This window comes from Hemitrygon akajei, chromosome 10 (genome assembly GCF_048418815.1).
Source record: "Hemitrygon akajei chromosome 10, sHemAka1.3, whole genome shotgun sequence".
NCBI classification, from domain to species: domain Eukaryota; kingdom Metazoa; phylum Chordata; class Chondrichthyes; order Myliobatiformes; family Dasyatidae; genus Hemitrygon; species Hemitrygon akajei.
In genome coordinates this window covers 12,401,836-12,415,611 of record NC_133133.1, presented here as the reverse complement: position 1 = coordinate 12,415,611, position 13,776 = coordinate 12,401,836, and the positions used below count along the sequence as shown (strand labels likewise).

Below are 13,776 nucleotides of genomic sequence, written 5' to 3'. Positions count from 1 at the left end.
CAGGTCCTCAAACCCCTGCAACATCCTCTAAAGGACATTAGCAACCAGGACATCATGAAGGAGTGATGCCTCAAAAAGGTGGCATCCATCATTAAGGACCCCCATCACCCAGGATAATCCTTCTTCTCATTACTACCATCAGGGAGGAAGTACAGGGGCCTGACGATGTACTGTACATTCAACGATTCAGGAGTAGCTTCTTCCCTTCCGCAATCAGATTTTTTGAATGGACATCGCACCCATGAACATTACCTCACTACATTTTTTTCTCTTTTTGCACTACTTATTTAATATAACTTTTTAAATATACAGTATATATACTTACTGTAATTTACAGTTTTTTATCATTATGCATTGCTATATATTTCTACCACATAACAACAAATTTCATGACATATGCTAATGATATTAAACCTGATTCTGATTTCAAGGACCTTCTGAGAAAAGAAGTTCCTAAACATCTCCACCCTAAATTATTCTGAAATAGTGCGCCTTAATTCCAGGTTGCCCATCTGGGGAAGCAACTTCTCTGAGTTGAATTTTTCAAGCCCCCTTGGGCATTGTTTGTTCCCAGACTCCGTTCAGTACAGTTGCACGTTTGAAAGCAAGAATTACAGAAGGTCAGTGTCCTTGCACAAGTTCAATGGTAACTACTGACAATAAATATTTTTACCTTCATTCAGGTTCTTTTATCACATGTCCATCGAAATTTACATGGAAATGTGTTGTTTGTGTTAAAAAAACAACACCCCTAAGGATGTGCTGGGGGCAGCCCACAAGAGACACTCTCTTCGCATTGCTACCATCAAGGAGGAGTTGCAGGAGCCAGAAGCCACACACTCACTATTGCTTCCCTTCCGCTTCGCCCCATCAGATTTCTGAATGGACAATGATCCCATGTACATTATCTCACTATCTTTATCTCTTTTTTTTGGTTTCTTCTTTTTGCACTACTTATTTAATTTTAGTACATATATTTCTAATTGTAATTTATAGTTTTCTAATTATACATTGCCACAGTACAACATAAGCTGGTGACATTAAATCTGATTCTGATTCATTCCATAGCCAACACAGCATGCCCACAATGGTTGGCGGAACAACACTGAACACAACAAAACAGAAGATACCAAGCAAAAAAGCGGCTACAGCAAGACAAACTAGGTTCCTCTTCTCCCCCAATCAATGCATATTAACAGGCCACCTTAGGCCTCCAGCCTCCAGGGGACTCGTAGATTCGCACACACTGGTTCCAACTTCATCAGCAGATTAAGAGATTTGCAGGTTCAGGCTCTGGCTGTCAGGATTTGACTGGACTTCTTATCAACCTTCAGGCTTCAATCTGGACCTCAAAATGACCTTCGGGCTTCGATTCAGATCTCCAACTGACTTTCGGTTTTGATCCGGTCCTTTAAATACCTTTTGGGCTTTGATTCAGATCTTCAATAGACTTTCAGACTTCGATCCAGATCTCCGATGGACTTTGAGGATTTGGATCAGACCTGCAAACGAATTCCTGGCTTCGAAGCGGACCTCCGAACTTCGATCGGCGTTTGGCTTCGATCTGTATCTCAGCCATCTATGGCGGTGCAGCGGTTAGTGCTGCTGGTTGAGCATAATCTGAGTGGTGTTTGTACCTCCAACCTACAACTCCCCACGTGCTGTCGTTTTCTCCCACACCCCAAAGCCGTGCTGATAAACTAACGACTGGCCACTGGCCAGTGTAAATTAACTCTTATGGAGGTGGGTGTATGGGCAATCTGTTAGAGTTCGTGAACAGGTGAGAGAAAACAGATCATTGCGGAATTCCTCCAGCACCTTGTGCGTGTTGCTCTGGATAGTGAGCATCTGCAGAAAGCATTGGGAAATGGTTCTGAGAGCTACTACAGAAAATGGGCTGACTCGCCTCCTTCTATGCCATCTTCTCTGAGGATCGCCACTTTGTTGCGGTGGGAAGGTTTGTGAGTTCCTGAGATCAACGACAGGTGGAGATTATCCATCTGGAGCTTAGCTCCTGGTAAGGTCATCCATGGCGGCAAGGTCAGTGGGGAGGTTCCAATCAGAGAGCAGTCTGACCTAGACCTCAGTGGCGGACGTGGCGGAAGATGATCATTACCGCAGTGAAGCGTCCCCAGTCATCTTGCACTCCATGCCACTGGACCTAACCTTGATCTGTCAAGGGCCATGTGGTGGCTGCCCATGCATCAGCCTCCCCAAGTTAAACAAAGTCAATGACAGGCATTCTCCATTAAGGAGCATTATTCTCCGAATACTTGTGTGTACACTGCACTGGAGTATGGTGATCCCAGATCAGCCTCTATATCCACTTGAGGACCCACCTAAGGAGAATATCACACTCGACTCGAGTGCTCGCACCACTATGCCTTAGGTAATAAATATAATATATAAATAGAAGCAACAATCCTGCTCTTATCACAATACAGGAGATAGTGTCCTACAACAAGATTAAGTAAGCGTTAGGCTATCACTGCCAAAAGGACTGGATCAATCTCCAGGATATGTAATGTCTTGTCGCATTAGTGCTGTGCCCATGTATCAGCTGAACTACTTGTGTGTTTATTTATGGGGACCTGGAAGATGATTATGTTTATATTCATTACAGCTCATTTAAGGAGAGCAACAGAACCAGGTTGAAGTAGGTAAATGTGCTGATACAGTTTGACATGAAACATAGCACAAATTGCACTGAATTGAATTGACTAATTTATGATTAGCATGAAACATTTGCCCTCTGGGCAGTAATGGGAAGATTGCAAAGTCATGCTGGTATAATCCCTTACCTGAGTAGCTTAAGAAACATAAATATTCTCCTCCTCCTTCCCACCAACACAACAACTATTTCATTTATTGATCACCAATAAGGAATACAGCCATATAAAAGCAAACTTACTTCACAGGAATGGGTCGAATCTTGGCTTTTTCTGCCTGCAAGTACAAACAAAAACATTAGCTAGAGAAGATTCAAGATTCTAGATCGTTTAATGTCATTTCCAATACACAAGTGTAAAGGAGAACGAAATAATTATTACTCTGGATCCGATGCAGCACAAAAAACACAATAAGTTAAGGAACACAATAATAAGAAAAACACAATAAGTATAAATACATAGTTTGATTGTATGTCCATAAAGTAATACTAAAATGTGTTAATCAGCCCCACTGTTTAGGGAAGGTAACTTTTTGAGTCTGGTGGTCCTGGCATGGATGCTACATGGCTTCCTCCCTGACGGGAGTGGGACAAACAGTCCATGAGAAGGGAATACAAGAAATACAAACATTTGTTGCAACTTTTTCAATAATTTTAGAGCTTCAGTATTTAGAGGCCGACTGACTTAAAATGTAAAACATGCAATGGTACAACACATCACAGGAAATAAAGGTAAATACTGGCGTGACAGCAGGTCAAATTCCAACCCTTTGATGTAGTGTGTCAGGGTCACAGTTCAAAGGCATACTTAATGTTTGGAAACATGATCCTAATAAAATCCTTTTTTTAAATATCACAGTGGCACAGCTAGTGGAGTCGCTGCCTCACAGATCCAGTGGCCCATGCTCTATCCTGATGTCTATGGCTGCCTGTGTGGAGTTTGCATGCTCTCTCTGTGACTCTGTGGTTTTCCTCTGATTGTTCCTGTTTCTTCCCACTTCCCAAAATAAATACTCCAAGGTTGATTGATTAATTTGCTGCTGTAAATTGCCCCTGGTGTACAAGTGAGTGGTAGAGTTGGGAGGAGTTGATGGGAGAATAGAATTGTTAGAATAAAAATGTGTGCTTGATACTTGGGACTGACAGGTTGGAACATAGAACATTACAGCCCTTCATCCCAGGATATTGTGCCGAGATTTTAACTTCCTCTAAGATCAATCTAACCTCTCCCTCCTACATAACCCTCCATTTTTCTGTCATCCACGTGCCTACATTTCCTAAATGCCCCTCATGTATTTGCTCTACCATCACCCATGCCAAGGTGCTCCACATACCCACTACTCTCTGTGTAATAAAAAACATACCTCCTGCATCCCCATATACCTTCTTCCAATCACCTCAAAATTGTGCCCCTGTGATAGCCGTTTCCATCCAGGGAAAAAGACTCTGGGTGCCTATGCCACCCTGTAAATCTCAATCAAAACAGCTCTCATCCTCTTTCATCCAAAGAGAAAAGCCCTATGTCATTCAAACTATCTTCATAATATATGGGCTCTAGATCAGGCAGCACCCTAGTAAATCTCTCCTGCACCCTCTCTAAAGCTTCCACACCCTTCCTCTAATGAGGGGACCAGAACTGAACACAATTCTCCAAGAGTGGTTTAACCAGGATATTACAGAGCTGCAACATTACCTCAGGCCTTTTGAAATGAATCCCCGACTAATGAAGGCCAACATTCAACGGACTTGATAGACATCTACAAGATTATGAGAGGCATAGATAGGGTGGATAGTCAGTACCTGTTTCCCAGGGCACCAATAGCAAACACCAGAGGGCGTATGTACAAAGTTAAGGGAGGGAAGTTTAGGGGAGACATCTGGGGTAAGTTTTTTATACAGAGGGTTGTGAGTGCCTGGAATGACTTGCCAGGGATGGTGGTGGAGGCTAAAACATTAGGGGTATTTAAGAGCCTCTTGCACAGGCACATGGATGAAAGAAAAATAAAAAATAGAGGGTTATGGGGCAGTGTGGGTTTAGTACTTTTTTTTAAGGATTATATGGGTCGGCACAACATGGAGGGCTGAAGGGCCTGTACTGTGCTGTAGTGTTCTATGGTTCTATGGACCTTCTTAACTATCCTAAAACCTATATGATCTTGAGCACAAGATTGTTTGAAAATGCATGACATTTTACATAATCTAGGGTGGCAGGTGGAAATATGTTTCTACCAAAGGAAGTGTAAGGTGCTCCTTCCCTCTGCTAGCCTGCAGGTCACTTTGGAAAAGGTGTAGTACCTGCTTAGCACCCCACCCGCCCACTCCAATCAGATCACATGAAGTAATGGGGGCAGGTGATGGATAATCGTAAGAGCAGCTGGTGCATATCACAAGTCCTGGTTGTGCATCAACAGACACCAGGCAGACAATCTTTGAAGAGTATTGATAATGGCTGGGGTCACCCATCTTGTAAAGACGCTGCCCAGGAGGTGGTAAAGGCAAACCACTTCTGGTTGCCAAGAACTTTCATGGTCAAGACAATGTAATATGACACAGAACATAATGATAATGGTGATGATGAAAGGCCATCATTTATCCAAAGAATATCCCTGTTACTGGCCCAGCTCAGACTCAAAAGTCCAGGATGCTGTGCTAAGGCTGTGCTGCAAAATATGGGTTCTACCTTCTGGATGCTAAATGAGGGTGTGACCACAAGAGTGTGATAGATCCATGTCTCCATTTCAAAGAAAGGCAGGGAGTTATTCCCAAAGTCCTGACCCCTATTCCACCTTCACTCCATTGCTGATGAAGCAGGTTATCCAGTGAGCCATTATCATGTTACCAACTGTGGAATCTTGCTTTGCACAAATTGTTTACTGCTCTTCCCACATCTTCTCATGCTTTCAGCAACTTATGTTCTCAGTATTATCTTAGACCATAAGACATAAGAGCCATAGCTACTTGGCCCCCCTGAGTCTACTCCACAAATCATGTCCACAGTATCACATTGTTATTTGCACAGTTTGTCTCCTTTAGCACATTGCTTGCTTGTCAGTCTTTGTTTATGCATGGTTTTTCATAGATTTTATTGTATTTCCTGTAAATACATGCAAGAAAATGAATCTCAAGATAGTAGATGGTAATATATACTGTATGTATTTTGATAATAAATTTACTTTGAACCTTGAACATTTCAAGAGACACTGATTTGACGGCAAAGTACTTTTGGATATTCGGAATCAGGAAGAAAGTGATACAAATACAATTCTTTTTCTTTCCAAAAGACCACAAGACACAGGATCAGAAATAGGCCATTTGGCCCATCAAATCTGTTCTGCCATTCCATCATGGCTGATTTATTATCCCACTCAACTCTATTGCCCTGCCTTCTTCCTGTAGCTTTTGAAGTCCTTACTATTCAAGAACCTATCAACCTCCTCTTTAAACATACCCAATGACTTGGCCTCCACAGCTGCCTGTGGCAATCAATTCCACAGATTCACCACCATCTGATGAAAGAAATTCCTCCTCATCTCTTTTCTAAAGGGCCATTCTTCAATTCTGAGGCTGTGTCCTCTGGTCTTAGACTGCCCCACCATAGGAAACATCCTGTCCATATCCACTCTATCTAGGTCTTTAACTATTCAATAGATTTTGCTTTGATTTCCCCCCCCCCCCATTCTTCTAAAGTCCAGCAAGGACAGGACCAGAGCTATCAAATGCTCCTCATATGTTAACCCTTTCATTCTTTCCGACTGTGCACTTGTCCCTACCTACCATCCCAAGAGACAGCACATCCAACACATCATTCTCTGCAACTCCTGCCATCTCCAAAGGGATACTACCACCAAACACATCTTCACCACCACCCCCAAATCTCCGCTTTCTGCGGGGATCTCGCCCTCCATGGTTGGTTCCCTTGTCCATTTGGCCCTCCCATTAATCCCCTCCCAGCCAGCGGCTAAAGTGCTACACCTGCCCATTCATCTCGTCTCTTGCCTCCATTCAGGGCCCCAAACAGCACTTCTAGGCAAGGCAACACTTCATCTACGGATCTGCAGGGGCCATCTGTTGTATCCAGTGCTCCCAGTGCAGCCTCCCCTGCACTGGTGAGACCCATCGCAAATCGCGGGACTGCTTCATCGAACATTTCAGCTCCATCCGTCAAAAATGGAACTTCCTGATGGTCAAACATTTTAATTCCAAATCCCATTCCCATTCCGACATATCGATCCATGGCCTCCTCTTGTGTTAAGATGAGGCAGCCCTCAGGGTGGAGAAGCAACACCTTACATTCCATCTGCGTAACCTCCAACCAGATGGCATGAATATCGATTTCTTCTTCCGGTAAAAAAGAAAATTCCCTTCCCTTCCCTATTCTTCTATTCCGCATCCTGGCCTCTCATCTCTTCTGACCTGCTTGTCCAACCCCTAATGCTCCTTTTCCTTCCCTTTCTCCAATGGTCTACACTCCTCTCCTAACAGATCCCTTCCTCTCCTGTCCCTTACCCTTCCTACCCACCTCGCTTCACCTATCACCTTCGAGTTATCATCCTTCCTCTCCCCCCACCTTTCCATTCTGGCATTTTCCCCCTTCCTTTCCAGTCCTGAAGAAGGGTCTCAGTCTGAAACGTCGATTGTTCATTTACATGGAAGTTGACTGACCTGCTGAGCTCCTCCAGCATTTTGGGGGTGTCACATGATTGGAGAAGGGTTGAACTAATCCTTTGACAGAGTCCCTGTTGTTTATTTATTTATTTACTTGTTTAGACATACGGCGTGGAACAGGCCCTTCTGACCCCTCGAGACATGCAACTCAGCAAACCACCAATTTAACCCTAGCCTAATCATGGGACAATTACAATGGCTAATTAACTTACTAACTGGTGCCTCTTTGGTATATTGTGGGAGAAAACTGGAGCATTGAGTCAAAACCCATGCACACACAGGAAGAATGGGGACTCACTTGCAGAGGATGCCAGAAATAAAATCCAAAGTCCAACGCTCCAAGTTGCAATAGGGTCATGCTAACTGCTACACTACCGAAGCACCCCCTACAGCAGCTCACGGGGAGGAGTGAGTTCCACACTCACCTCACTCTCTGGGTGAAGAGATTTTTTCTGAAATCCCTTCTGAGTTTGTTACTACCCCGTTACTACTGTTCCTTGGTATGACCTTCGGTGACTAATTATCCAATATAAATAAATGAAAAACAGGTAATTAATTGTATTGGCCTCTGCTTTGTTGACAACTTTGTTGGTTACAAATGGAACATTTGTCTTTGCCAACACCATTAAGTCAAGGACTTGTACAGGATTATAGTCAAAAGCAGAGATCTGGGACACACTGACAAATTCACAATGCCAGATCCTCCAGATCTTCTGTTACTGGACACATGGAGGTGAGTTGCTTGTCTTGTTAGCGTGTACGGTACCAGCTCTTGGGTCATGGGCCAGGCTGGACTTGTTACAGGAATTGAGACCCCCCCTTTCTTTTCAATTGGGATTATCGAGTTGTGGATAGCTACTAATTGATAATGGGTTAATTATTGTCACTTATGACGTCTGGCGTGGTAGAGGCAGATATTATTAGGGACTTTTAAGAGAAGTATAAATAGGCACATGAATGTGAGGGAAATGGAAGGATATGGATATAGTGTAGGTAGGAGAGATTGGTTTAGTTTACCATTTTGTTACTAATTTAATTGGTTTACTACAATATTGTGGGCTGAAGGGCCTGTCCCTTCACTGTACTGTGAAAAGCGTTAGTTCATGTACTATCCAGACATGTCATTTAATGCATAAGTACTCTGAGGCAAAACAAAGGGAAGACAGAATGTGGAATATAGTGTTACAGTTATAGAGAAAGCTCAGTGTGGGAAGACAAATAAACCCCAATCTAACACATCAAGATCCAAAGTAATTTTTAAAAGAACATTTTTAAAATCCAGATATACATTATACAACCTTGTCCAAGGACCCTTAGTTCAGCACAGAGCTGAGTAAAATTAATGGAGCAGTGATCTGAACCGGCTCATCCCTCGCCTTGGGCCCGACCGCCTGACATTTTTGATCAGGTCCAGGAATCAGTTGGTTTGCTTTGCTATGCTCTGGGGCCTCGACCCCGCCGCCTTGATTTGGCTTGTACCCAAACTTTCCAATTCAGCATGGCGCTTAAATCGATCGAATCTTGGGTTTTTCCCGCCGTCTCGCCTAGCCTCGGTTCTGCCACATTGGATTGTCTCCAAGTCCGAAGGGAAGTGACAGACTATTACTTGCAAGAGAAAATATGCAGATGTTGGAAATCTGAGCAGCACACACAAAATGCTGGAGGAACTCAGCAGGCCAGGCAGCATCTATGGAAAAGAGTGCAGTTGACATTTGGGCCGAAACCCTTCAGCAGGTCAGATTATTACTTGTGATGATCGTTTGCCAGAAAAAGGATGATTAACGAAGTACTTTCCCTTGTTTCGTTAGCTACCAGCCAGAAAAGTCAATGAGATTCACAAGCGGCATCTTAAACTGGATGAGGCAGATTGAGAGATCACGAATTCATCTTTATCTTTAAGAGGTCCCTGTCAAGGGTTTCATAACTATAGGATGGAAGCTGTTCCTGAGTCTGGAGTACATGTTCTCAAGCTTCTGTATCTTTTGACCAAAGGGCCAGGGTGGGGTAGAGAGAACGACTCAGGTGGGACGGATCCTTGATTATATTCGCTAATAATTTTCATGTTTATTGAATGTCAAACAATTGTATGACATGATTTTTACTGTTGGCTGGCAGAACTGAGAACAGGCTTTGTTGACGGGCATTGCTTTGCAAGTGATCTTATTGATGCAACTACAAAGAAGGCACGACAGCAGCTAGATTTCATTAGGTGTTTGAAGAGACTTAGAATGTCACCAAGACCCTTGCAAATTTCTGCTGAGGTACTATGGAGAGCACTCTCACTGGATGCATCGCCGTCTGGTATGGAGGGGTCACCGACAGGATTGGGAAAAGCTGCAGAAAGTTGTAAACTCAGCCAGCTCCATCATGGACACCAGCCTCCTCAGCATCGAGAACATCTTCAAAAGGTGATGCCTCAGAAAGGTGACATCCATCATGAAGGTTGTCTCTTCTCATTGCTACCGTCAAGGAGGAGGTACAGGAGCCTGAAGACCCACACATCAATGTTTTTGGGACAGCTTCTTCTCTGAATGGATAATGAACCCATGTACACTATCTCAACTTTTTACAGTTTTTGCACTAATTATTTACATATGTGTTGTATCCTGGGGGAAAAGTACACACTCAGGACAACAACTACTTTTTCAGGTTTTAATTCCTTTATTTGTTTTAGATGTTTAAGTGCCAGAAGAGGGTCTTAAAACAAAACAAATGAACTTTACAAGCAGGTCCTGCCTTTACAATCTCTGTTTAACATTCGATCCACACACCTGTGTGTCCAATAATTGCATATGCAGTATAAAAATACAAAGAAAATCACACAAAACTAATACAGTATTAATATGGTACTAATACGGTAGTGGCAATTCTGCTTGGCTGGTAAGGAACTTTGCAAGCCACTCTATCCAACGTCGAGTTCCTTACTCGTGAAAATCTTTCCTCACCATGCCTCTGGGGGAACTTGATTCCAAAGCCCCAACAGCTTTGGTGGCCAAAAGCAAAATAGTCTCCCCACTGTCCCGCGCGTGCGTAATGACATCACCATCTCCACTTAAAGGCACAGACACCTATTCTAGCATTACCTGAATGAATGCCTAAGTACACTTTTAACGATACTGAATAGCATTCGATTGTCACCCAGATACATACGTTATTGTAATTTATAGTTTTTATTATGTATTGCAGTGTACTGCTACCACAAAACAACAAATTTAATGACATATGTGTGATGCTAAACCTGACTCTAGGGGTTAATGTAACAACAGTTTATCTCAGTGAACTGTAGGGTAGTTTGCATTAGTTTCAGATCCAGAGATGTTCCAGGTCCAGAAGCGTATATAATTGGATGCTCCTTCTCTATCTTCATTTGGAAGACAATGGAGTGGCAAGATAATACAGACAAGGACATAATCAAAAGATGATACCTCAAGAAGGTGTTATCCATCATTAAGAACCCCATCACCTAGGAAATGTCCTCATCTCATTGCTACCATCAGGGAGGCAGTACCGGAGTCTGAAGACACACACTCAATGATTTTGGAACAGCTTCTTTCCCACCACCATCATATTTCTGAATGGACAATAAACCCATGAATATTACCTCACTATTTTTTGCTCGCTTTTTGCATAACTTATTTAATCTCCTGTATGTTATTCACTTGGTTTTTTTTTGCCATTTATGTGATTCGTTCTATTTTTTTTGTGCTTGGGGTGTTTGATGTTTCCTTTAAACGAGTTCCATGGTGTTTCTGTGTTTCATGACTGTCTACGGGAAGATGAATCTCAGGGTTCTATATTGCATACATTCTTATTATAATTTATAGTATATTTATGTAGTGCATTGTACAGATGCCGCAAAACAGCAAAATTTCATGATTTATGTCAATGATAATACACCTGATTTGGATTCTGATCCTGATTGAGCTTCAGAGATCCAGATCCAATCTTCTCTTGTCTGTGTGGAGCTTGCATGGTCTGTGGTACTAATGAAGTTGCTCCATTGAGAACTGTTGAGCAAAATCGCCCCCTTTCTATGCCAATGAAAGACGGGTGACAATTCTGAATGGCAGGACCAAGTAACAAGGCCATTTGTTTATAATTTGTTTGTTTGTTTGTTTAGCAACACAGCCCTTCCAGCCCTTCGAGCCATGCTGCCCCAGCAACCCCGATATACCTGATTAACCCTAACCTAATCACAGGACAATTTACAATGACCAATTAAACTACTAACCCGGTCCATCTTTGGATGATTCTTAATCTATTCAATATACACCAATTTAGTTATTTATTTATCTTTACTTTTTTTCTTCTACATTATGTATTGCATTGAACTGCTGCTGCTAAGTTAACAAATTTCACGACACATGCTGGTGATAATAAACCTGATTCTGATTCTGACCGTGGGAGGAAACAGAAGCACCTATTGAAAAGTTTTGCATTTCGCAGGAAGAATGAACAGAGACTCCTTACAGAACAGCGACAGTACTGAACTCTGAACTCCGTAATGCATCAAGCTGTAATAGCGTCACACTTACCACTACGCTACTGTGGTGCCCAATTAGAATATTTCTGGAATCCTTGACGCAAACCAATTGTTGCCTCAAGACGATCTTGAATTTCTTTGGAAGATTTGCAAGCAAAACCTCAGTGAGTCAGAAGCTCTTTGCTCTGTTTGGGCACATCTGTCAGTGATTGACTTTGACGTTCTCGTGAATATAACCTGGGACTTTGGCTCTTTCAGTTCTAATGCAAGGCAAGAGGTCTGGCTTTGCCTAGTACAAAATATGAATAAGATTACTTTAACAGCCCAGAGATTGCTGTAAAAATAACTGTGTTCAAGTCATTTGCCAATATTATTTTGTTTTTTTTAAAGAAAACAGCAATCTGTGATGAGGGAGACAGAAAGCTTGAGTTCCTATTCTCCACAAACGGCGCACAAATTGCAATACACTGCCAATAACTCAGACCAAACAGAAAAAAATTGAAACTTCACCAAACGTCTTTAGACAGCTAGATTTATACCCTCAGTAGAATCACTGCAACCACTTAGGGCTTGTAATTCATGTTGGAAAGGCCCTGCCAATCGTACTAATTAATAATCTAGACTTGATAAACAAAACTGATTAAAACTGGGTTTAGTGTCAGTCTTGAGGCAATAAATTGTTCCAATTCTTTTTCCCAAATTGCAAAGATCGGTTTACTTTTCCTTAATTTGTGTTTTATCTCTTTTAGTCTTCCCTTTCTTTCTTCCCCTTTATTCCTCTGCCACCAAACACTCGAACAAACTTCTTTAGAAGTGTGGTTGAAAGTATCTTGACTGGTCCAGTACAACAATTCAAATGCTCAGGAATGTAAGAAGCTGCAGAGAGTATTGTTTTTTCCCCCAACACATCACGTCAGGTAGTATCTCCAGAAGATGCCTGGGGAAGGCAACGTCTATCATCAAAGATTCCCACCTTCCAGGCCATGCCATCTTCTGGCAGCTACCATTCGGCGGGAGATGCAGAAACCTTAAGTCGTACACCACCAGGTTCAAGAACAGTTACTTCCTCTCAGCTATTCAGTTCTTCAACCAACTGGCAATATTTTCTTATGGCAGGAAGACTATGACCACTCTGTACTGCAATCATCTTTTTAGTTTGTTCAAATTGTGTTGTTTCTTGTATAAGTTTGTAAAATGGATGTTTTTTTTCTGAATATTGTCTTTAATGCCATGTGCCTATGATGCTGCTGCAGGCAGGTTTTTCATTGCAGCCTTACATACACGTACATGTTCATATGGCAACTTTGACTTGAATTGTCTACCAGTTCCATGGGTCTTTATGTGTTTTATCTCAGTTCTCCTCCTCAATACAATTACTTCATCCCCTAGTTTGATGTTCCCTGCATTTTATCTTCTGAAGTATAATCTTCAATGGGAAAGAAATACAAGACTTGATGATGTGTGTGATCATTGTAATCTTGAACCAACCTTAAAGAATCTCTAATCAGTACAGTTTAGCAACACTATGACAACTTTGATCACTTTGTACTAAAATGTGTATGTTCTTTCTTGCAAAAACTGTGCATAATTTATGCTTAATTTACATTTTTCTTGTAAGTGCGGTTTTTATGATGCTCTGTGCCTGTGATGTTGCTGCAGGTTTTCCATTTCACCTGTCCACGCATGTACTTGTGCAAATGACAATAAACTCAACTTTGACTTGGTCTCAAATTTGAAGCTAATTTGAACTTTTCTCCCTGCCTGCTACTCTTTTACTTCATGAGCTTGGGAAGAATGTCAGCGGATTCTTTCATTCACCCGTGCAAGACCCTGTACACTGTCGTATTGTTGACCACTTCTAGGTAAATGATCATGTACAAAACATTTATACCCTGCGTGCAATGGGGGCAAAGCCTAAATAATATCCAATTCCATTCATATTGAAGGCAGTGATAAAGAC

The 13,776-nt window shown here is 42.1% G+C and overlaps 1 protein-coding gene across 5 annotated transcripts in view; it reads right to left on the bottom strand.

Moving 5' to 3' along the window:
* aff2 (AF4/FMR2 family, member 2) overlaps positions 1–13,776 on the bottom strand; it is a 685,599-nt gene that overhangs the window by 152,638 nt on the left and 519,185 nt on the right. For all 5 annotated transcript variants that reach the window (XM_073057781.1, XM_073057783.1, XM_073057782.1 and 2 more), the window contains one exon: positions 2,912–2,946. In XM_073057781.1, coding sequence (XP_072913882.1) covers positions 2,912–2,946 — 35 coding nt within the window. The remainder of the gene's footprint in view (positions 1–2,911; positions 2,947–13,776) is intronic.